The 25,683-nt window shown below is 36.0% G+C and overlaps 1 protein-coding gene and 1 pseudogene across 1 annotated transcript; one reads left to right on the top strand and one right to left on the bottom strand.

Annotated features, from left to right (window-relative positions):
* The first annotated feature begins 8,377 nt into the window (after positions 1 to 8,377).
* LOC122747032 lies at positions 8,378 to 9,122 on the top strand (annotated as a pseudogene).
* An 8,470-nt stretch (positions 9,123 to 17,592) lies between these two features.
* LOC122747026 (cytochrome c-like) lies at positions 17,593 to 17,907 on the bottom strand. Its single transcript, XM_043993237.1, has one exon. The coding sequence runs from the start codon at positions 17,905 to 17,907 to the stop codon at positions 17,593 to 17,595; it is 315 nt and encodes a 104-aa protein (XP_043849172.1).
* Between the last annotated feature and the right edge of the window lie 7,776 nt (positions 17,908 to 25,683).

Below are 25,683 nucleotides of genomic sequence, written 5' to 3'. Positions count from 1 at the left end.
CAACAACAATAAAGAGCAGCTCACTAGTCCATTGTTGTGGTGTTTAATGCTACTACCCAACATTTGAGCACATAAACTCATTGAAATCAAAGGTTTACAAGTAAAGGTATGATAAATGTCAAAGCATTTGTTGTAAGATTCTTTGTGACAGCAAAAACAATGATTTTCCTAAAATTCATATTAGCCCGTGTAATCCTTTTACTTCAATAACTTCCAGTGCTTCTCTACTATCTGCAGGATCAAAACTGAATTCCTCTCTTAAGCATTTAACAGAATTCAAAACTTGGCCCCTTTGGGGGGGCAGCTAGGTGGCACTGTGGATAAAGCACCACCCCTGGATTCAGTAGTACCTGAGTTCAAATCTGGCCTCAGACACTTGACACATACTAGCTGTGTGACCCTGGGCAAGTCACTTAAACCCCACTGCCCCACAAAAAAAAAAAAAAGGAAAAAAGAAAAAAACTTGGTCCCTCTTTACCTTTTTAGTCTTATTTGAGTTGATTCCCCTCCACATACCCTGGTCTGTTTGTAGAGAGTAAGTGCGTACTATTATTTGCTGCCTCCTAGCCTTGTACCAGTTGTCCCAATGCTAGGAATGGTCTCTCAGTGTTGGAATGCTCTCCCTCCTCAACACTGAATTTTAGTCTCCCTTGCTTTCTTGAAGATTCAGCCCAAATCTCACCTTCTTTAGGAAACCTCTCCCAATCCCCTCAAAAATGAATTCCTTCTGTTCTGATTGATTAGCTTGAACATACTTTGTATATGTCTCATATAGACCTAGATATATACATGTTATCTTTCTCATTAGATTGTGTGTTCCTTCAATACATCAATGTTTTTTTTTTTATTTCTTTGTATCACCAGTGCTTAGTGTAGCAGCTGGCACATAGCAAGCATAGACTAAATGCTTGCTGACTTGACTAATAGCATATTAGCTAGCATGTTTATATCACTTAATTGCTTGAAAAGTACTTTATGTTATCTCATTGAACCCTCATCACAATTCTGTGAAATAGATGCTACCATTGTTTCCAATGTACAGATGAGGAAACTGAAATTGAGAAAGCTTAAGGGATTTGCCCATCATTACACAGCTAGTAATTGTCTAAGGTATTATTCAACCTTAGGTCTTCTTGATTCAAAATCAATTCTCTTTTCACTGTATCACCTAGCTACCAAATAAAAACAAAATGGGTATCGATTATTTGGAAAATGTTTGGAAAGACTATATATGGTATATTATCATAATGATATTTTTCAGTAAAACTTAAGATTTTGGGGTAGCTAGATGGTGCAGTGGATAGAGCACTGGCCCTGGAGTCAGGAGTACCTGAGTTCAAATCTGGCCTCAGACACTTAACACTTACTAGCTGTGTGACCCTGGGCAAGTCACTTAACCCTAATTGCCTCACTAAAAGAAAAATATATGATTTTGAGGAATTGGGAGAATCATGTCAATTTTTACAAGAACCAATGAATAGTGAAGTAAACTCTTAAAATAACATGTTGCATGCAGAGTTTTAGGTATCAGAGACTTTACCTGTTTCCCTTAGTCAACCTCAGCTCTTGTTCTTTCTATGTTTTTGTTTCTGTTCTCCTTTTTAACTACGTAGTACAAAGATGTGTATAGCTCAAGCAAATGACTATTCAAGACTCAAGCATAATTAATGTGAAACTCAGGACAGAAAGAGATAACATATCAATAAAGGGATGGTATCAATGCTTAAACAAAGACCTCTGACAAAGTATGAACTTTGTTAACAAAACCTGAGCCTTGAAGAGGAAATGATCCGGTCAAGGGAATTTTACAAATGGGTATTATCACTCATCTTTTCTATAAGGTCTTTATTAACTAAAATTTATAACTCTTGATGGCATTTCTGTTTACATATGGTCACTTCAGTATTTTTATTTCAGTGAAAACCAATCAATCAACATTTTAAACACCTATTATATGCCAAGCACACTGCTAAGTGTGAAGATACAAAAAGAAGAAAAAAACTATCCCTTCCTTCAAGGAGCTTGCAGTTTCATGGAGGAGACAATATGCAAACAGATAGATAGGTAGATAGATATATACATGATAAATAGGAAATAATTATCAGAGAGAAAACATTGGAATTAAGTGGAGTTGGGAAAGGCTTACTCTAGAAGGTGGCATATTAGTTGGGATCTAAAGGAAGCCATAGAGTTGAGTAGTCAGAGAGATGAGGGAGAACATTGCAGGCATGGTGGACAGATAGAAAAAATTTCTGCAGCCAAAAAATGGATGGTCTTGTGCTTGGAGTAATCAGGTCAGTGACACTGGATTGAAGAGTATGTGTCAGAAAATAAGGTATAAGAAGACTAGAATGGTAGGAAAGGCTGGATTATGGAAGGTTTTGAATGCCAAATAGAGCATTTTGAATTTGCTCCTGGAGATAATAGGAAATAACTAAAGTTTATTGAGATGAGGGGGGTGACATGATTGGACCTGCATTTTAGGAAAATCACTTTATTATACATTTTTACTTATTTAGAATTTTCCCCAAGTTACATGTAAAAACACATTTTCACATCAAATTTTTAAAACTGTGTTCCAAATTCTCTTCTACCCTCCCTACCCACACCTCCTTAAGAACTCAAACAACTCAATATGTTATGCATGTGCAGTCCTGAAAAATATTTCCACATAAGAACAAAAAAGATTATACTTCAAACTGTTTTCAGATACCATCAGTTCTTTCTCTGTAGGCACATTGCATTTTTCATAAATCCTTCTGATAGCATCCTGCTCATCACTTTTCACACACAATTTGTTCAGCCATTCCCCAATTGATGGGCATCACCCCAATTTCAAAATCATTTTTTAAAAAATCTCTTAGTGTACAATCTTTGTAGTGGAATTGTTAAGTCAAAGACTATGCAAGGTTATGTAGTGCTTTGGGCATAGTTTCAAGTTTGTGGTAAAAAAATATGAAAGTTTTGTAACAGTCGGTTAGGATAACTGAAAGATGCAGTTTTTCTTAAGGACCACCCTTTTTGGGAGGAGACCAACGGCATGAGCTATGCATGCCAGTCCACCTGCTGCGCACGTCAGACTGCCTGCTACACACTCGACTTCCGGGGTGCGAGCTTAAAAGACAAGGAGAGAACGGAAGTGAGAGCTTTTTCCTGCTCTGTTGGTCTCCTGACTGCGCTGCACAGACGGTCTCTCTCTCTCCAAAGGTGGCCTTCGGTTTTGGTGAGTTTTTATAAGGAATATAGACTAAGCTTAGACTTAAGACGATTTGTATTGTGTTTCTACTTTCCTATCCTTCTAATCAACATCACCTTGTGACTACCATAACAATAAAAGTTCTATCTAGAAAACCAAAAGCTTCTTCCATTTACTAGTCTGGGAGATAAATTAAGGGAAAGGTTAAGTAGGGGAGATTTATGATCTAATATCCAATTTTAAATCTCACAAGTTGCTATACAGACCATTTGAATCAGTTTACAACTTTAACAAGAGTATATTAATATCTCTTTTTCCCTATATTCCCCACAAAATTTGTCATTTAATTTTGCTGTCCTAGAATGGTTTTGACCTGAATCTCTCCAATCAATAGTGATTTTGTTCATTTGGTTTTATGTTGCTTTGATTATTTCATCTGGAAACTTCATGTCTTTTGATCATCTATCAATTGGGAAATGGCTTTCTTTTCAACAAATTTGATTCAGTTCTCTATGTGGTTTAGAACTGAGGCTTATCAGACAAATTTGCTTTTAATTGTTTTTTCCACAGTTATTATTGTTAACTATTTTATCCTCCATCCTATTTTGTCCCCTTCATATTCACTCTATTTTCTATCTTCTTTCACTTTATCTCTCCTCCAAAGTGTTTTGCTTCTGACTGCTCCCTCCCCAAATCTGCCCTCCCTTCCTTCACCCTTGTCCCCATTTCCTCTTCCCCTCCCACTTTCCAGCAGGAAAATATATATTAATAAACCCATTTGAGTCTGAATATTATTCCCTCTCTGAAGCTATTCTGATAAGAGTAAGGCTCACTTACTCCCCTGCTCCTCCACCATTTTCCCCTCCACACCATAAGCTCTTTCTTGTTTCTTTTATGTGAGATACTTTACCACATTCCATCTCTCCCTTTCCCTTTCTCCCAGTGCATTCCTCTCACCCCTTAACTTTATTTTAAAGATGTCATAATGAGATAGCTAGGTGACACAGTGAACAAAGTACCAGCCCCAGATGCAGGCATACCCCAGCCTAAATATGGCCTCAGACATTAGACATCCACCAGGTTTGCAACCATGGGCAAGCCACCCAACCCTGACTGCCCCATCAAAAAAAAAGATAAAAAATAAATGTTTTACAGATATCATCCCTTCATATTCAATTCACACTTGTTTCCTCTGTCTAAATATATCCTATTCAACTGCCCTAATACCGAGAAAGTTTTAACAGTTAGAAATATCATCTTACCATGTAGAAATTTAAACAGTTTAACTTTTTTTTCAGTGCAACAAACATTTATTTTATTTTTTCTGGTTACATGTAAGGATAGTTTTCAACATTCATTTACATAAGATTTAGAGTTACAAATTTTTCTCCCTCCCTCCCTTTCCTTCCCACTCCAGAAGACATCAACCAATTTGATATAAGTTATATATGTACAATCCACAAGAGCTCTTTTTTTCACTTCTTTCTATGGGGGCGGATAGTATGTTTCATCATTAGTCCCTTGGGATTGTCTTGGATTATTGTATTTCTGAGAGTAGTTAACTTATTCATAACTGCTCATAAAATAATACTGCTATCACTATGCATAATGCCCTCCCAGTTCTGCTCATTTCACTATACATCAGTTTATATGAGTCTTTCCAGGTTTTCCTGGGATCATCCTGTTTGTCATTTCCTATACCACATTACCATTCCACTACAATCATATACCACAGCTTCTTCAGTCATTCCTCAATTGATGGACATTCCCTTGATTCCCAATTCTTAGCCACCACAAAGAGTTACTATAAGTATTTTTTGTACAATCCCCACCCCCTTTTTCTCTTTTTCATGATTACTATTGTTAACTGTTTCCCTCCATCCTATCCCCTTCCCCATGGTATTTACTCTATTATGTATCTTCTTTCACCCTATCCCTCTTCAAAAGCATTTGCTTCTGTCTGTCCCCTCCCCCAACCTGCCCTCTCTTCTTTTGCTCCTCTCTCTTTGTCCCCTTCCCCTCCTATTTTTCATCAGGGCTAGATAGATTGCTCCACCCAATTGAGTGTGTATCTTATTCCCTCCTTGAGCTAATTCTGATGAGATTGAGGTCTTTGAGCCAATTCTGCTGAGTGTTAGGCTCATTTACTGACCAGATTAAATAGATTACTCCACCCAATTGGGTGTGTGTGTTAATACCTCCTTGAGGCTACTTTGATGAGATTGAGGTCTTTAAGCCTGTTCTGATGACTGTAAAATTCATTTACTGCCCTGTTCCTCCCCCATCTCTTCTCCCACTCCATAAACCCTTTCCTGTTTCTTTCTTGTGGGATTTCATCTCATGCTAATTCTGCCCTTCCCTCTCACCCAGTGCATTCCCCTCACCCCTCAGTTTTACTCTAAAAATGTCATCATGGGGCAGATAGGTGACACAGTGGACAAAGCATCCACCCTGGACCCAGGTGGATCCCAACCAAAACCTAGCATTAAACACAAGACAGCCACCCACGACATGACCCAGGTATGATCGCCAACTTCAATTTTTATGGTTCTCTAGGGTCTTGTATTTGAAAGTCAAATTTGCCATTCAGTTCAGGTCTTTTCATCATGAATACCTGAAGGCCCTCTTTTTCTTTGAAGTCCCATTTTTTCCTCTGGAAATTTATGCTCAGTTTTGCTGGATATCTGATTCTTGGTTATAATCCCAATACCTTTCCCTTCTGGAATATCATATTACATGCCCTCCGGTCCTTTAATGTAGAAGCTGCTAGGTCTTGTGCTATCCTGCTTTGGCCTCCACAGTACTTAAATTCTTTCTTTCTGGCAGCTTGTGATATTTTCTCCTTGACCTGAGAACTCTGTAATTTGGCTATAAAATTGCTAGGAGTTTTCCTTTTGGGATATCTTTCTGGAGGTAATTGGTGGATTCTTTCAATTTTTATTTTACCTTCTGCTTCTAAAATATCAGGGCAATTTTCTCTGACAATTTCTTGGAAGATGATGTCTAAGCACTTTCCTTGATCATGGTTTTCTGGTAGACTAATAATTTTCAAATTATCTCTCCTGGACCTATTTTCCAGGTGAGCTGTTTTTCCATGGAGATATTTCACATTGCCCTCTATTTTTTTTATTTGTATTTAAACAGTTTAACTTTTTAAAGTCCCTCATAATTTCTTTTTCCTGTATACCTTTTTATGTTTCTCTAGGGTCTTTTATTTGAAAGTCAAATTTTCTATACAGTTCACATCTTTTCATCATGAATGCTTGAAAGTCCTCTTTTTCACTGATGTCCCATTTTTTTCCCTGAAAGATTATACACAGTTTTGCTGGGTATGTGATTCTCAGTTGTAACTCCAGTCCCATTGCACTCTGGAATATAATATCCCATGCCCTCCAATTCTTTAATCTAGGAACTGATAGAATTTGAGTTATACTGACTGTTGCTTCACACTACTTGCATTGTTTCTTTCTGACTACTTGCAATATTTTCTCCTTGACCTGGGAGCTCTAGAATTTGGCTTTAATGTTCCTGGAAATTTTCATTTCGGTATCTCTTTCAGGAGGTGATTGGTGCATAAAGTAACTTACAGACCAGAGCACAGTCCAGGGAAGTACAGAACATGCCTCTCCTCAAATTATACAAACTTTGACCCCCTGAAGCTTGGGACAGTGTGCCGTAAAAGCTGAGCCCCACTTTAAGAAAGATTTAAAAGTCTAGAAAAAGGCTAGGAAAATGAACAAAAAGAAAAAAAATGTGGACCATAGAAAAAAATCTGGTGACAAGGATAATCAAAGTACACCCTTAGAAGAAGATAATAAAGTCAAAGCTCCTACATCCAAAGACTTCAAGAATAATATGAATTCGTCTCAGGCCATAGACATGCTCAAAAAGGACTTCACAGATAAAGTAAGAGAGGTAGAGGAAAAAGATGGAAAGAGAAATGAGAGTGAAGTAAGAAAGCCATAAAAAAGTAAATAGCTTGAAAACCATATGTACAAGGAGATACAAAAGCTCTCTGAAAAAAAAATAATTGCTTAAGAAATAGGATTGAGCAAATGGAAGCTAATGACTTTATGAGAAATCAATACACAATAAAGCAAATCCAAATGAATGAAAAAATAGAGGGCAATGTGAAATATCTCCTTGGAAAAACAGCTGACTTGGAAAGATAATTTGCAACTTATTGGATTACCTGAAAACCATGATCAAAAATAGAGCCTAGACAACATCTTCCAAGAAATTGTCAGAGAAAATTCCCTGATATTCCAGAAGCAGAAGGTAAAATAGAAATTGAAAGACAATCACTTTAGTAACTGAATGAAGGATAGATTATGTCACAGGGGAAATTTATGTTGGGGAGGGTCCTTATGTATTACTCTTTAAATAATTACACCCTCTTGCATACAGATCCAATTAAAATGAAATAATATTTTATTTAGGTGCTAGAGAAAGGAGACCAAGAGAGAATTCCTTGGCTTCTCTTGAACAGGAGAAAGGCAACAGCTTTTATAGATGGTATAGGTAGTGATGAGATTGGGTAACCACCTGATAATGGAAAGTTCCCTTTGGGGGTGTATAGTTATCTCTGTCCCCTGATGATATTCAGGCAGCAGTCGTGCCTAATAGGTTTATCTCACTTTTCAAGGTGTGTTCATCCTTCAGTTTCACTCCAAATTCTTTGATATGTCCCAACACCATAACAGATTAGCATTGGGAGAAACTTAAGATAGGAAGAACCACCAACAAGATATTGCAATAATCAAGATGTGAGGTGATTAAGCCATCCATTAGAGTGGTACCAGTGCCAGAGAAAGTAGCATAAAAAGCATTAGACAACAACTGTAGAAGAAAAATGGTACATTTATAGGTTTTTTTCCCCTTTTAAGATAGAATTAAAATTGTAAATGCTATAGAATCTTTTGTTGGGGGGGAACTGGGGGGAATAACAGGAAAAATAGGTCCTGATAGTATGTTCTTTGTACTATAATTCAGATCTACGATCCTAACATCATTTAAAATAGAAATTAATTTAAAATCGAGGATAGAATTGCCTCTTGCCTTTAACATTGGTTGTGATTTCTCTAAAGTCACTGGATAATGAATCAACTCTGCTACTGCCATGGGCCATTTGGTTGTGATTTCTCTAAAGTCATTGGATAATGAGTCACCTCTGCTACTGCCATGGGCCAGTGAGGCATCACTTTCTCCAAGATCATGCTGTTCTTTCTCAACTTCATCTTCTGGGCAGCAGCAGGCATCCTGTGCTATGTGGGAGCTTGTCTTCATCACTTATGATGACTATGATCATTTCTTTGAAGACATGTACACACTCATCCCTGCTGTTGTGATTATAGCCATAGGAACCCTTCTTTTCATTTTTGGACTAATTTGAAACTGTGGTACCATCCAAGAAAGCTGCTGTGAGCTTGCCACATTTGTGATTATTCTGCCATTTGTTTTTGTCACAGAGGTTGTTGTGGTTTGGGGATATGTTTACAGAACAAAGGTAGAAAGTGAGGTTGATTGCCTCATCCAGAAAGTGTATAATGGAACCTCTCCAGATGCCACCAGTTGGGCTATTGATTATGTACAGAGGCAGCTACACTGTTCTGGAATTAGCAATTACTCAGACTGGGAGAATAGACTGGTTCAAAGAAACAAAAAAGCAGATTGTGCCCCTTAGCTGCTGAAGAGCATCTTCTGCCAGGTGTAATGGGAGACTGGCTTACCCTACAGACCTCTACTCTGAGGGTGTCAAGCCTTGGTTGTGAAGTAGCTCCAGGACATCATGATGTATATCATTTGGGTGGCATTGATATTTGCTGCTATTCAGCTTCTGGACATGCTCTGTGTTTGCATCTTCTTGTGCTGGAGGAGTAGAGATCTTGTCTATGAGCTTCTCATTACCAGAGGAACCTACAACTAGAAGAAAATGGCCCATGAGATTCTTAGTCTTGTCTCCCTTCCCTGAACAGTGGATCAGGCACCTGTCCTGCAGTCATTTTCCTGTCTCTGTAGACTTAGCTGAAGCACATCTTGAACAAAAGAGAAACAACTATTATGAACACTGGTGATAGGTACATGAGCCCACCAGCTCCTGATGACCTTCCTCCTGTGCAGCCCAATGTATTTTGTAAAAACATGCTAGGTAGCATGCTGGTTTCCAAATCACTTGCCAGTTTGAAGCAGTAGGATGGTCTTTCAAGGGTGGTCCTCTCTAACCAGGAACACATGGGGTTTGAAGTCTGGTATAGCTTTGAAAGTTCTTTTGTGTCTTTATTCATACTCGCCTATAAAATCAAATATTATAGTCACCACCTAGGCCAGGACCTCCACCATCACCTTCGAATTGTTACACTATCATTTGAACTTTCTCCCTGACCTTCAATCTCTGACATGCCCTCAACTAATATATCCTATGCATCTAAACTGGCATAATCTTTATTTAAAACCATTACATGGCATGACTATTTTCTGTCTTTGTTATTTTTTATAGTCTTGACATCTAAAGCTCTTTTTAAAAAAAAATAAAAGTATTTTATTATTTTCCATGTAAGGATAGTTTTCAACATTTGTTTTCATAGGATTTTTAGTTCCAAAATTTTTTCCCACCTTTTCTTCCCTCCCTTCCCTCTCTCCTCCCCAAGACAGAAAGCAATCTGATATAGTTTATATATGTACAATCACATTAAACATACTTCTGCATTAGTCATATTGTAAATGAAGAATGAGAGTATAAGAGAAAAACCTCATAAAAGAAGGGAAAAAACCTTGGTCCTGTGTTAAGATAATGGATTTAGCAGATACTGAGGGACCCCCCTGGAGATTTAAACTGATTGAACTAGATAAGGCAACTAACTGTTGAGCACTTACTAGATTGTAAACATACTTTGACCACCTTTGGGCCCAGTGAACCAATCAGCTTGAAGAACCTCCCATTTCTGGGAGGGGAACAGGAAGGAGGAAGTGGAGGCTCTCAAGAGAGCTTGGCCTCTTTGGCTGTGAGAGAAAGGCATGCTGACAGTTGACTTCAGAAGTAGGAGCTTAGGAAGTTTAGGATCACCAGGTTATAGGAAATCTGTTCTCAATCTTTCTCTTCTTTTACTATCTTTCAATAAATCCTTAAAAAACCTAAACTTTTTAACCAGTGATTTTAGTCAGTTTCCCCCCAGAACTAGGGGGACAGATTAGAACCCACATATAGAAATTTAAATTACATAGTCCAAAATTACAAACAGTATGGTTCAATCGGCATTCATAATCCCCAGTTCTTTTTTTGGATGTTAAGAACATTTTCTATCATGAGTTCTTGGAAATTGTTTTAGATCACTGAACTGCTGAGAAGTGCCCAGCCCATCACCATTAATCATCACACAATGTTGCTGTATACAATGTTCTCCTGGTTCTGCTCCTTTCAGTCAGCATCAGTTCATGTAAGTCCTTCCAGGTTTCTCTGAACTCCACTTGCTCATCTTTTCTTGCACCACAACAGTATTCCATTACATTCATATATCACAACTTGGTTAGCCATTACCCAATTGATGGGCATTGCCTCAATTTCCAATTCTTTGCCACCACAAAGAGAGTTACTATAAATATTTTAGTACATGTGGGTCCTTTTCCCTTCTCTATGATCTCTTTGGGATACAGACCTAACAGTGGTACCACTTGGTCAAAGGATAAAAACAGTCCCATAAACCTTTCAGAATAGTTCTAAATTGTTCTGCAGAATGGTTGGATCACTTCACAGCTCCCCCAACAATGAAATAGTGTCCCAATTTTTCCACAGCTTCTCCAACATTTATTATTTTCCTTTTTTGTCATAGCCAATATGATAGTTGTGAGGTGTTACCTCAGAGTTGTTTTAATTTGCATTTCTCTAATTAAGAGTAATTTAGCACATTTTTTCATACAGAGATTGATAGCTTTCATTTCTTCATCAGAAAACTGCCTGTTCATATGCTTTGACCATTTCTCAATTGGGGAATGACTTACATTCTTATAAATTTGACTTATATATCTTAGAAAGGAGACCTTTATAAGAAATACTGGCTATAAAAATTGTTTTTCAGCTTTCTACCTCCCTTATAATTTTGGCTGCATTGCTTCTGCTTTTACAAAAACTTTTAATTTAATATAATCAAAGTCATCCATCTTGTATTACATAATATTCTCTATCTCTTGTTTGGACATAAATTGTTTTTATCTTCATAGATCTGAGAGCTAAACTACTGCTTCCTCTATTAATTTATCTATGATATCACCTTTTATATCTAAATCTTGTACCCATTTTGAACTTATTTTGTATATGGTGTAAGATGTTGGTCTATGCCTAGTTTCTTCCATACTATCTTCCAGTTTTCCCAGCAGTTTTTGTCAAATACTGAGTTCCTATCCCAGAAGCTGGGTTCTTTCAGTTTATCAACTAGTAGATTACTATAGTTATTTACTACTGTGTCTCCTGTGCCTAACCTATTCCCTTGGTGCACCACTCTATTTCTTAGCCAGTACCAAATAGTTTTGATAGTTTATAGTATAGCTTCAGAATTGTTATGGCTAGTCAATCTTCCTGTGATTTTTTTTTATTAGTTTCCTTGATATTCTTCACTTTTTGTTCTTCCACATTAATTTTCTTATTATTTTTTAAAACTCTATAACATAATTTTTAGGTAGTCTGATTGGAATGACACTGAATAAGTATATTCATTTAGTTAGAATTGTCATTTTTTTTTAATATTAGCTTGACCTACCAAGAGCAATCGATACTTTTCCAGTTATATAGATCTGATTTTATTTGTGTGAAAAGTGTTTTATTTACCTTTTTTTTTCTTTTTTTTTTTTCTGGGTGAGGAAATTGGGGATAAGTGACTTGCCCAGATTTACACAGCTAGTAACTGTTAAGTGTCTGAGGCCAAATTTGAACTCAGGTCCTCTTGAATCCAGGGCCGTTGCTCTATACACTGTGCCACCTAGCTGCCCCTGAAAAGTATTTTGTAATTGTGTTCATAGAGTTCCTGGATTTGTCTTGGCAGATAGACTCCCAAGTATTTTATATTGTCTACCATTACTTTAAATGGAATTTATCTTTCTAATTCTTTTTGCTGACCTTTGTTGGTCATGTATAGAAATGCTGTTGATTTATGTGGATTTATTTTATATCCTGCAACTTCACTAAAGTTGTTAGTTGTTTCAAGTAGTTTTTCAGTTGATTCTCTAGGATTCTCTAAGTATACCATCATATCACCTACAAAGAGTGAAAGTTTTGTTTCTGCTTTGCCTATTCTAATTTGGTTAATTCCTTTTTCTTCTCTTATTGCTATAGCTAACATTTCTAGTACAATATTAAATAAAAGAGGTGATAATGGACAGCCCTGTTTCACCCCTAATCATATTGAGAACGCCACTACCTTATCCCCATTACATATACTGTTGGCTGATGGTTTTAGGTAGATAGTGCTTATTATTTTAAGGAAAACTCCACCGATTCCTATGCTCTCAAGTGTTTTTAATAGGAATAAGTGTTGTATTTTGTCAAATGCTTTCTCTGTATCTATTGAGATAATTATATCATTTTGGTCAGTTTTGTTATTGATTGTGGTTGGTTATGTTGATAGTTTTCCTGATGTTGAACCAACCTTGCATTCCTGGTATAAATCCCACCTGGTCATAGTATATTATCCTGCTGATCAATTGTTTAATCTCCTTGCTAATATTTTATTTAAGATTTTTGCATCGATTTTCATTAGGTAAATTTGTCTGTAATTTTCTATCCCTGTTTTGGCTCTGCCTTGTTTAGGTGTCAACACCATATTTCTGTCATAAAAGGAATTTGGTAGAACTCCTTCTTCAACTATTTTTTTAGTGAGGCAATTGGGGTTAGGTGACTTGTTTCATTAATTATTTTTAATAGAGCACCAGGGCCGGTGCTCTATCTACTGAACCACCTAGTTGCCCCTCAACTATTTTTGAAATAATTTGTATAGTATGGTAGTTACTTGTTCTTTAAACATTTGGTAGAATTCACTTGTAAACCCATCTGGCCCTGGAGATTTTTTTCCTAGGAAATTCATTAATTGCTTTTGCTCTATCCACTGTGCCACCTAGCTGCCCCTCCTTTTATTTTTGATAGTGGTAATTTGGTTTTCTTCTTTCTTTTTTTAAATCAAACTAACCAAAGGTTTATCTATTTTGTTGTTTGTTTTGTTTTTTTCATAAAACAAGCTCTTAGATTTATTAATTCCATATGTTTTTTTGCTTTCAAATTCATTAATTTCTCCTTTGGTTTTCAGGATTTTTAATTTACTTATTAATTGGGGATTTTTAATGTGTTCTTTTTCTAGCTTTTTTTATTTGCGTGCCCAATTCATTGATCTCTTATTTCTCTTTTTATTCATGTAAGCATTTAGAGATATAAAATTTCCCCTAAGCACTCCTTTGGCTGCATCCTGTAGGTTTTGGTATGTTGTCTCACTTTCATTCTCTTTAGTGAAGTTATTGATTGTTTCTATGATTTGTTGTTTGACCAACTCATTCTTTAGGATGATATTATTTAGTTCCCAATTAATTTTCAGTCTAACTTTCCATGTCTCTTTATTACATGTAATTTTTATTGCATCATGATCTGAGAAGCATATATTTACAATTTCTGCCTTTCTACATTTGGCTAAGAGGTTTTTGTGCCCTAGTACATGGTCAGTTTTTGAAAATGTGCCATGTACTGCTGAGAAAAAGGTATATTCCTTTCTCTCTGTATTCAATTTTTTCCTGACAACTATCATACCTAAATTTTCTAACATTCTCTTCACCTCTTTAACTTCTTTCTTATTTATTTTGTGGCTAGATTTATCTAATTCTGAGACAGGAAAGTTTAAACCCCCCACTAGAAGAGTTTTCCTGTTTATTTACTCTTGTAGCTCATTTAACTTCTTCTATAAGAATTTGGATGCTATATCACTTTGGCGCATTCATGTTTAGTATTGATATTACTTCATTATCTGTCATACCTTTTAGAAAGATGTAATTTCCTTCCTTATGTCTTTTACTTAGATCTATTTTTTGACATTGCTTTGTCTGAGATAAGGATTGCTACCCCTGCTTTTTTTTTTTTTTACTTCAGCTGAAGCGTAATATACCTTTTACCTTTACTCTTTGTGTATCTCTATGCTTCAAATGTGTTTCTTGTAAAACAACATATTTTAGTATTCTGTATTTTAATCCACAATGATATTTGCTTCCTTTTATGGGAGAGTTTATGCCATTCACATTCACAGTTAAGATTATTAACTGTTTATTTCCCTCCATTCTCTTTTCCCCTTTCTTTGTACTCTTTTTCCCTTCTTTCGCCCTAATCCTCCTGACCAGCATTTTGCTTCTGACCACTGCCTCCCTCAATTGGCCCTCCCTTTTATCAGTCCCTCCTTCCTTTTTCCCCTTTCTCTGCCTGCTTCTGCCATCTTTTCTATAAATACCACCCTTTTCCTCTTCCCCTTTTGCTTCCTTAAAGAGTAAGCTAAATTTCTTTATACAAATGGGAATGTATGTTATTTCCCCCCTGGACCAAATCTGATGAGAGTAAGTTTGAGACAATGCTTGTTGCTCCCTTCTTTTCCTCTTTTGTAATGGGTACTTTTTGCGTCTCTTCATATGATGAAATTAAGTCCTTTCCACCTCCCCCTTTCTCTCCTCCCTCTAATCTCCTTTTATTCTGCCCCTTAAGTTTCGTGTTTTTTTTTTTGTTTTTTTGTTTTGTTTTTTTAGCGAGGCAATTGGGGTAAAGTGACTTTCCCAGGGTCACACAGTGAGTAAGTGTTAAGTGGCTGAGGCCGGATTTGAACTCAGGTACTCCTGACTCCAGGGCTAGTGCTCTATCCACTGAGCCACCTAGCTGCCCCAAAGTTTCTTTATATCATCAAATCAAAGTCAATTTAATAACAATACCTTAATAGAGATTCAGACCAGAAGAGTTAAAAGTATGATCCTCCCTTATATGGATTTAAAAAGTTTAACCTCATTGAACAACCTTCACCCCCCCCCACCCCTTGTTTACTTCTTCATACTTCTCTTGAGTCTTATATTTTGAGATCAAATTTTCTCTTCAGTTCTGGAATTTTTTTCAGGAAACCTTGGAAGTCCCCTATTTCATTGAATATCCCCTTTTTCACCTGAAAGAGAATGATCAGTTTTCCTGGATAGATGATTATTCGTTGTAATCTGAGCTCCTTTGCATTCAAGAATATCATATTCCAAGACTTCTGGTCCTTTAATGTTAAAGCTGCCAGGTCCTGTCCTATTCTGACTGTGGCTCCATGATATTTAAACAGCTTCCTTCTGGTTATTTGTAGTATTTTCTCCTTCACCTGATAATTCTGGAATTTGGCTACAATATTCCTTGGAGTTTTCTTTTTGGGGTCTCTTTCAGGAGGTGATGGGTGGATTCTTTCAGTGATTATTTTATCCTCTGATTCTATAATATCACGGCACTTCTCCTTGATAATTTCCTGGAATATGGTGTCTGAACACATTTCTCTGACTGTGGCTTTAAGGTAGTCCAATAATTCTCAGATTATCTCTCCTGGATCTTTTTCCAGGTCAGTTGTCTTTTCAATAAGGTATTTCACATTTTCTTTTATTTTTTCAGTCTTTTGATTCTACTTGACAGATTCTAGGTGTTTCATGGGATCATTAGCTTCCATCTGCCCAATTTTAATTTTTTTTTGTGAGGCAATTGGGATTAAGTGACTTACCTAGAGTCACATAGCTAGTAAGTGTCAGGTGTCTGAGGCCAGATTTGAACTCGGGTCCTCCTGAATCCAGGGCCGGTGCTCTATCTACTGCGCTACCTAGCTGCCTCCCAATTTTAATTTTTAAGACATTATTTTCCTCAGTAAGCTTTTGCATCTCCTTTTCTATTTGGCCATTTTTTTCTCCTATTTAGCCAGTTGTGGTTTTTTAAGGAATTGTTTTCTTAATTCACTTTTTCTGCTTCTTTTTCTTGATTAACTCTCATTTATCTCATTTCCTTTTCCATTTTTTCTTCTGCCTCTCTCATTTGGTTTTTAAAAGCCTTTTTGAGCTCTTCAAATAAGACTTTTTGGTCTTGAGATAAGATAATCTTCCCATTTGCGTCTTCAGTTGTAGGTGTTTTGACAAACTTATCTGAGTTCATGTTTTAGTCTTCCCCTTCACCATAGAAGCTGTAAATGGTAAAGGTCCTTTTTTGTTTCTTACTCATATTGTAGACTATTTTTAAACTTATAAAGATGAAGTTGCATCCTGGTGCCCAGGGGTCCCTGTTGCAAGCTTCTTACTGCTCTCAGTTTTACTACTCTCAGCTGTCCCACTCTTAGCAGGGTGGAGCTGCAGCTGTGCCAAACTGCTGGTAAGTTGGCTGAGCTGCCCTCCCCTTTTGCCAATTTGAGACAGACTTTTCTGAATTCTTCTACATTATTTCAAGTAGGAGGATTGTGAATCTGACTTTTTGTAGCTTCTGTAATTCCAGAATCTGTTTAGAGTCTTGATTTAATGTTGTTTTGAGGGTAACATGGGAAAGCTCAGGCAGCTTCCTGGCTTCTCTCCACCATTTTCCTAATGGTACATATTTTCAGCTGAAAGTTTCAGTTGAGTATTAACACTAGTATTCATATACTGTAGAATATGTCTGCAAACATCAAGTTCAATAGGTTTAAGTTTGAATTGTAAGGTGCAGTTGAGCTTCAGACAGGTACATAACAGTTTAGCAGAAAATCCTATTTCTAGCTGAACTCCTCTATACCTTTTCACATTCCCAAAGGTCACTCATTGTGTGATGGGATGTTCTTTACTCAAGATTGTTAGACAATAACATCTGAAGCCTTTCAACAATATGAAGGCAGTATTTAATCAAATATTTGTAATCAGAATGTTTAGACATGGGAAATTAAGCAATTTAAGTTGGAAATGCTTGGGCTTGTTTTGATTCAGTAGACCTTGCCTTTGGACATGCTGGGGCACTTTTTCCAAAGGATAATCCTCCTTTGCCAAATATATTACAGGTAAAAGTCACATGAAACAATTAAGTAGGCTTTCCCCATTGTTTAGTAAAAACTTTGCATGACAGAGGCAGAGGACTTTACGCTTAATAAAAGAAGTTGCCTAATAAAATCTTTTAAAAAGAAAAGTGTGATAAGTTGGTTGTGACAGAAAACATAATCATTTTCATTTAAACAGATGCCCACCTAATCTACATAATTCCTTTATTAGGACTGCTGAACAAAATTTTTAAACAGCCATTCATGATCAAAATTCTCAGGTTAATTAAACCAACTTAAGTAGAGTAATTTTGGTACGTAAAAAAAGAAAAAAGGAAAGAAATCTCATCAGTGATGTCTTTTTAGAATAAATAAGGTGGCAGGCAACTATTACTCATTCATGGCCTTATTAACATGTACTATCAAGTCGTCCCTCTCTGCCTTCTTCTTAATGCCAGGGAAGATTATCTTTTTGCTGGGATATACTTCTTGGGGTTTTCCAAGTATTCCATCAACATATATTCTCCCCAGGTGATACCTTTGTTTTTGTTGGTATCTGTGTAAGAGAATCTGGGAGACTGACCAGTCTTGCAGCCAAAGAACCAGCTCAGATTGAGGTTGGTCTTGTTCTTGCCCTCCTTCTTGACAGTGTGGCATTGGGCACACCTGCACAAAGATTTTCTTGCCCTTATCAAAGTCCTCCATGGTCAAGTAAGCTCAACCCACAGCAAGGCACCCTTGCTGGCTCACTCTCAGCCATGTGCCCCAGTTGTGTTTCCTCTCCAGGGGACATAAATAAAGATAAAAATCTCTAGTATATTTTGAGAAGGTAGAACTTATTTCTTATGGGGATGATAAGGTAAGGCTTTGTGGAGGAGATGGCATAGAAACTGGTCCTTGAAGAAAGAAGGATTTTGTTAATTAAAGATGAGAAAATAATGCATTACAAGAACAGATGACTTGTAGGAATACACAGCAAAAGATGATATAAGGCAAGGGAATAATTTCCAGTTTGAACCAAGATATAATTTTTAGGATTAATTTGAAGTAAATTTGCAAAAGTTGTTTAGACACATTGATGAAATGAGAAGTTTACATTGGTGACCTTCCAAATGGAAGATTCATTCATGAAGAAATTTTAGAGAAGACTACAAAAAAATAGCTGGTTGTATTATAGCAGCAAAACACTAAAAGTCTATGACTACAAAGTCAACTATAGCAAAAGACAATTTACAGTAAATAACAGCTATTTGAATAGAAAGTATGATCCCTAAATAGATTTCCAACTGTCTGTTGTAGCAATCAAATCCAATAGACTTACCATTAACCTTCAACCTGATATTTTCTATTTGTGCAGATTGTGAATTTGATTAATAATACTTTTACTAGTTTACAATTTTTCTTAAAAAATGCTCACTTTTAGTTATAATAATGAATGTCACTTAAATTTATGTGGCATTTTTGGTATTATGTAAAGTTTCCTTGCAATTGTTCTGTAAAGTAGATGATGAAAGTATCATCCCATCCAGTCATCTATTAAAAAACCAGGAGCTACCCAGGCATCTTGCCATCTGTTCTCTTACTGTCTTCTTTATTCCCATCTGGAGCAGTTACCATCTAGATCAGATTTCCAGAGTTTATCCAATCCCCTAACTCCTAGTTGTTAATGTGCTCATCTTTTTAAGTCTGACCTGGGGCCAAATAGTACTTAATGAAGGATTAATAGATGCAAATTTACCTAGCCATGCTTCTGAGCACATTCAACCATCCATGGCTAAACTAACAGCTGCCAAAGAGTTTTTCCATCTTCCTTACCTCTTCTCTTCCTACTTATGTTTTGTTTCTCTAGCTTGAGAAAAAGTGGGGGGAAAAGCTTTCAAATCAATATTACTTCTTCTATTGGAAAAGTCATAACATTTAATTTCCCAGTGACTTCACTAGCAATCATTGTGCCTGGCTAAGACAAAACTCCCTTCCTAGGCTACTCCTTCCCTACATGTATTGAATCTCTATAAGAATGTAATGTCCTTATAGAATCTAACTTTGGCATTTGTATCACTAACATCTACACAGTATCTGTCACTATACAGACAGTACAAATACCTGTTTATTCATTATCCATTTATTTTACAAGTAAAGATGAGAAAAATAGTTTTTTAACAATAACAGTAATTAAAATAATAGCTAACAAGGTTTGTAAAGTACTTTAAATAAAATTTTCTCATTAGATACATAATAATGCTATGGGATAGCTATTATTCTTATCCTCCTTTTACAGATAAGGAAACTAAAGCTCAGAAGAAACTATACTCAGAGAGGTTAAATTACTTGCCAAGGGTCATAAAGGTAATAGGCATTGACTTAGAACTCAACTCTAGACTGTCAGGTACCATTTTCTATGCCATATGGTAACCATCCTATATACCAGGGCTTTCTGAAGTTGTGTTATTCCCTATTTAAATTGGAGTTCTATAAGTAAATGTAAGCACCTGTAACATATGCATTATTACCATTAAAGTGAAGATGTAGTCCCTTCATCATTGCCTCTACAAGACCAAAAGCTAACCAACCTCGATCAATGGTCAAGTAAGCCAACCTAGTCAAACAAAGTTGTTATACGAGGATATACAGGAAGTGACACTAAGAAGAAGACCAATACTACTATCTGCACACACACACACGCACACACACACACACACACACACACACACACACACACACACACAAAAGGTAGTAACATAGGACCCTACACCTAAAAACCAAATGAATATGAATGTACCCCCAACCCAGAGGCATAATCTCTAGTGTAAATCAGGAACTATTGTCCAGTGGAGCAACACTACAAGAGACAACTCAACAGTAATCTCTATGGATGCTGCAACTCCCACTTCCTCAGCTTACACTACTACTGTAGATAGACCTAGAAAAGAAAGTACTAGGAACCAAAATCTTTGTTGGCACTGTCAAGGTCAAGAGCAGAAACTGATATAATTTTATCAATAAAAATACAGGAAAATATTTTCATATTAGCCACATCTACTTCCTCTACTCTAGCCAAAGTGAATTAATTGCTATCTTGACCACTAGACACTTTTATCTCTGCCCTCCAGATTCCCAAACAATCCTATCTGACCTTTTACTTCACTCTAAACCAACAAGCATTTCTAGCTGTACCATACTGCTACCAAACTTTTATGTGTTGGCTTTCTCTATTAAAATATGTACTCCCTGAAAGAAAAAGCTGTCCCACTGGGATTTGTCTATGTCATGCATTCAGTAAATGCTTATTTTTTCATTATTTTTTTCTTCTAAAAAGTTAAATTTTAAATCAGATTCATTTTTAAGAATCTTTAATTCTATCATCAAGTACTGACTTTAATAATATAGGTTGCAACCCTATTTTGCAGCTTCAGCATTTAGCTTTCAAGAGTGGCTATTAACAACAGCAACAGTAACAGTATCACAATCTTCTCTTGGTCAACACATCCTGACAATGAGCCTTTTGATCTTATGTGGGCTGTTCCTCATATAACAGACCAATAATCCTGCACAGAGCTGAAACTTAGCACCTTTCTACCTTAATAGCAGCTGAAATAGCCCTTCTGTGCTGGTGTGTCCTTTTAAAACCTAACATCCCTTCCATTCCACTATAAAAATGGTAATTCTAGTTAATGATAATTTTAGTAAAGAATTAAATTGTGTATGTATCAAAAATTATTTATGTGTATGATATTTGATACGTAAATAAGCTTCATTCCTTCTATTTTGCTGCATTTTTCTTGCTCATTCCTATTTATCCATTAAGTAACCCATATTCTTTAGACCTGCATTTATAGTTTCCAATAATATATTTCAAACCTAAAAATTGCTACATGGCCAATTGAGTTTTGAAAACATTGTCGTGCAATTATGATATGCTTTGAGTATAGTAGTCAGATCATTATACAAGAATTCTTCCAAATGGCATCCTGTGCAGTTTTGAATAATTCATGTGATTTCAACATCTAAGCTGTTATACTATATGTATTGTTAAATACTTACTAACAGAATATATGATGATTCAAAGGAAGATGCACCAAAATATTTTATTTTCATTTTCTATAAAGTCTCCATCAGGTCTGAGGGAGGCTACATGTTGTAATATAGGGGCCCTTAAATTTTTTGTGTCATGGATCCCTTAGACCATTGGTGAAACCTATGGACCCCCTCTCAGAATGTCTTAAATAAATAAAAAAGCTAAATTTCAGTTACACTTCAGTAAGAATAAATATGCAATTTCCCCCATCCCATTCAAAGTTTATATATGCTTTAAAAACTATTTTATAGTTTTGGAGGTCCATGGTATCTATATTAAGAACTCATGACATTGTGGCAAAAGATCCCTGAACTAATAGTTAATGGAATAGGACTGGACTTTTGACAGTGACACTTGTACAACCATGTTATTTTGGAGAAGTGATTGACCATGAAGCAAACATTTTGGGTTTTGAAATGAATTATTTGATAAATGATGGGTTGTACTAAATGTTCTCTGAGACTTCTAACACTCTCTCTTTTTAATAATGGCATTTATATAATGCTTTGAGGTATTCAAAATGCTTTACATATATTGTTTCATTTTATGCTCACAATTACCCTGGGATATTGGTGCTATTATTATCTCCATTTTACAGATAAGGAAAATTAGGCATTAAGGGTTTAAATGATTTGCCGAAGATAATATCTAAGACAGAATATGAACTCAGGTTCTCCTGACTCTAGGTCCAGCACTCTATCCAATATACCACTTAATTATATCTAATTCTATGAAACCCCAACTTTTTTATTAAAAAAAACATTTTCCATAAAATATTTTAGTCTTTTACATAAGAAAAAGAATATCATCTGTATATAAAATTATTAGATTAACTGGGTACCTTAATCCATCAGTGTTGATACTTCTTACATAAGTATAGGTTGCTATCTCTCTCAGTGAACTGTTGTGACACCCTCCCCATTCTTTTCTTGTTAATTAGTATGAAATCTTGGAAAGAGTTATCAAGTTGGGATCAGGATGACCTTAGTTAATAAACCCCAAAGGGGGTTTTTGATTTGATTTGTACTAGCTATATGGTCACTTCTAGGCAGCACTCTAAAAAGAGATGGTTTAGTGAAAGGAACATGGTAAAGTGCAAGGCAGAGGAACTGACTTTAAATTTCATTCTATCATTACCTCCTGAATTATATTATGTCAGTTGCTAAATCTTATTTCTCCCATCTGGAAAAAAGGGAGTTGGATCTCCTAAGAAGTCTCTTACAATTCTGAATTGGTGATCCTCAATTTAATGAGACTGGAATTTATACATGGCTTGAAAACTGCTTCAATGGAATTAAGTTCCCACACATGTGAAATTGCAAATCTTGAAATAATAACCCCTGGTAGACAAATATAATTAACTGTAACAATAAAATAATACACTCTATAAAGGAGCTGTGTTAATAACTTGAAAGAATTTTTTTAGAAGAAAATAAAACCATGATATTTGTTAATGCCCTTTCAGGTCCTAATGAAAGCTATGATAGAAGACAAAAGCTGAACTGAAATTTATTTGATTTCTACTATCAAAAGCTTTAGATATGATGGATCATTTAATCACTATAGGATCACTTTACTCTCCATTTTTGGTAAAAGTAAACAATATGAAAAGCATAAAATTCAAAAATTATTGACCTCAGTTAATTTATTATTGACATTAAGTAGACATTTCTAAAAGATGCATAAAATGTCTCCACTGTAAATACCTTTCTGTAGAATTATATTTATATTTATATGATGTCAGAATTATATATTAAAGCAATTTTAAAATCTAGTTTAATTACTAAGTACATACAGCTATAATTCACAATGTTCCCTGATAAATGTGAACCGTATTAAAGCTTTTCCAGTTTCAAGGTGAAAGCATTTATCAGAATCTCTCCCTTAGGTTCCTTTCACAAGATTTGACTGGAAAATAGGTAGTTGAAAACAGAAGACACCCCATTATACAAAATGGGATGGCAAAAAATTCCACCTCCCCCACCATCCCCATAAAACCAAAGGGAGGTACATTTTTGACATATTTGCAAAGGAACCACATGATCCCAATTATATATTATTAGATCAGTCCATATACCCTCCAATAACTGCCTTTTATTACACCCCTTCCCCAGAAAAAGTGGAAAGTTGATGTTTTAATCATGAATGACCTGGACTGTTGATGACCTGGACAGCAACACTTTCCAGTCTTAGCTCATAGTGCTTTCTGATTGGGAGATGGAGGAACAAGGGGGATGGGGATGGTGTTGAAGTCAAGAGCTGCACTGGTTCATAATTAACCCTTCTATCTTCTCAACAGAGTGAGATGTAGCTTAGCTCAGATGCTAAAGGGAGTGGTGGCAAAAATCGGGGCACCTCTGAGAGGGAATTTCAGAACCAAATATTTGAAGTCTGGAAAACAGTAGTGTGATCAAAGGGGAACTAGTAATTTTTGCCCCCAAAACAAGTACCATAACACATGCCAGGAGGAAGAATTATCAACAATTTATTATCATTCTTATTCTCTCTCTGTCTCTGTCTCTGTCTCTGTCTCTCTCCCCTCTCTCCTTCTCTCTCTCCCTCTTTCCATATTATATGTATATATAGATATGAAAGATACATGATAGAGATATATGTATATACACACATGCATGTGCATATTTCTATTTAAAGTAACAGCATTTTAAGTAATTGATCCTCACTACCCCTTCCCCATTTTTCTCTATGGTATTATCAGTATATAAGTGTTCTCTTTGTTCTGCTCATTTCACTTTACATAAGTCCATAAGGTATTTCCCCCCAATTTCCTCTGATGTTGTCATTTTCACAATTCCTTATGGCACAGTGATATCTCATTATATTAGTATACCACAATTCGTATAGCCTTTTCCCAAAAGGATATTCCCTAATTGTGTCCTTAATATAATAACTGGTTGCTAAGTTCACTTTTTTCTATACTACTGAAGGATTGCAAGTGCTAAGAAGACCTTCTTTATTAAATATCAGATAATTTCTCGCCCACCTACCCATTTTTATTTATGGCTTTCAGTAGGAGTCTCTAAATGGGAGTTATAATGAGGCAGACCTGCTACCAGAGACATAGTATATGTTCTTGCTTCTAATCCAAAATAGAACTCATAATATTTTCCCCTAAACTTTCTCCCCAATCCTACTTTCCCTATTAGTATGGAGGGCAACACCATCATCCTACCTCAAATTCACAATGTAGGAGTCATCCTCTACTACTCACTAACTCTCACCTGCCCAATATACAATATATTGCCCAAGCTGGTTGCTTCCTCCTTTACAATATTTCTCTAATATATTCTCTCCTCTGAAACTGTCCCTATTTAGGTTCAGAAACTTATCAACTCACACCTTGATTATTGTAATAACCTGCTAGTGGGTCAGGCTGCCTTTAATCTCTCCCAACTCCTTCTCCATTTAGTCACTAAAGTGATTTTCCTGTAGATCATGACAAACCATGTCACCACCTTATTCAGTCAACTCCAATGGCATCCTATCACTTCTAGAAACAAAGAGAAAATTCTCAGTCTAGCATCCAAAGAGTTTTGTAACCTAGCCCCTTTATAGCTTTCCAGTCTTATTATACTTCATTCTCTATATGTTATATTCCAGAAATTTTCTCTAGGTGCCCTCCATTCCTCTAATGTTTTCTCTTCTCAGCTCTGCCAACTCATTTCCCTGGGTTCCTTTAGGTCTCCACAAAAATCCTACCTTTTTGGAAAGCATTTTCCCACCCTTCTTAATTCTAGTGCCTTCTCTCAGTTAATTACTTCCTATTTTTGTTGACTATTACTTGTTTTTACATATCTTTGCTTGGTTTTCTCCATCATATTGTTAACTTCTTGAGTTCAGAAGCAGTCTTTTCCCTCTTTTTGTATCCCCAGTACTCAGCACAGTGCCTGAAATGTAGTAACAATTAGTAGAATTAGTCCCAGTAGCCCCAAAGTTAATCATTTTCTAAATACTCTAGTACTTTTCAAATCCTCTTTTGTCAAATTATAGAGAGATCTGACCTTAAAGATTCAATATCCTCTGCAAAGAGTAAAGATATCTAGGCCCCATTACATTATGGTACATGCAGCAGAGAGAAAACATCAAGTCAGTGTCTAGTCAGATATACTACATAAAGAACCTAACATTAAAGCAAATTAATAGCGTGACCAATATAAAAAGGAAGTCATTCCTTTGGAAAATATTCAGGAATGATGTAAAGACATTCACTTTACTCTCATGGTAATACAATTGGTTTATTTGGATTATTTGCCTCTTCAATTTCCCTTTGATTTATTTAGGTAAATGTTTCCATGTTTGCATGTATCTCTATGTGTGTGAATTGATCATTAAATACTGAAATGGGGACACTCCCCCATTTCTTTGGATACTTGTGGGGAAAGACTACG

This window comes from Dromiciops gliroides, chromosome 1 (assembly GCF_019393635.1).
Source record: "Dromiciops gliroides isolate mDroGli1 chromosome 1, mDroGli1.pri, whole genome shotgun sequence".
In the NCBI taxonomy this organism is placed as follows: domain Eukaryota; kingdom Metazoa; phylum Chordata; class Mammalia; order Microbiotheria; family Microbiotheriidae; genus Dromiciops; species Dromiciops gliroides.
The sequence above is the reverse complement of the archived record's forward strand: the minus strand, read 5'-3'. Positions and strand labels throughout refer to the sequence as shown.

Coding starts and splice junctions, on each gene's coding strand:
- LOC122747026 (XM_043993237.1), bottom strand. CDS start 17,907: ATGGAGGACTTTGATAAGGGCAAGAAAATCTTTGTGCAGGTGTGCCCA.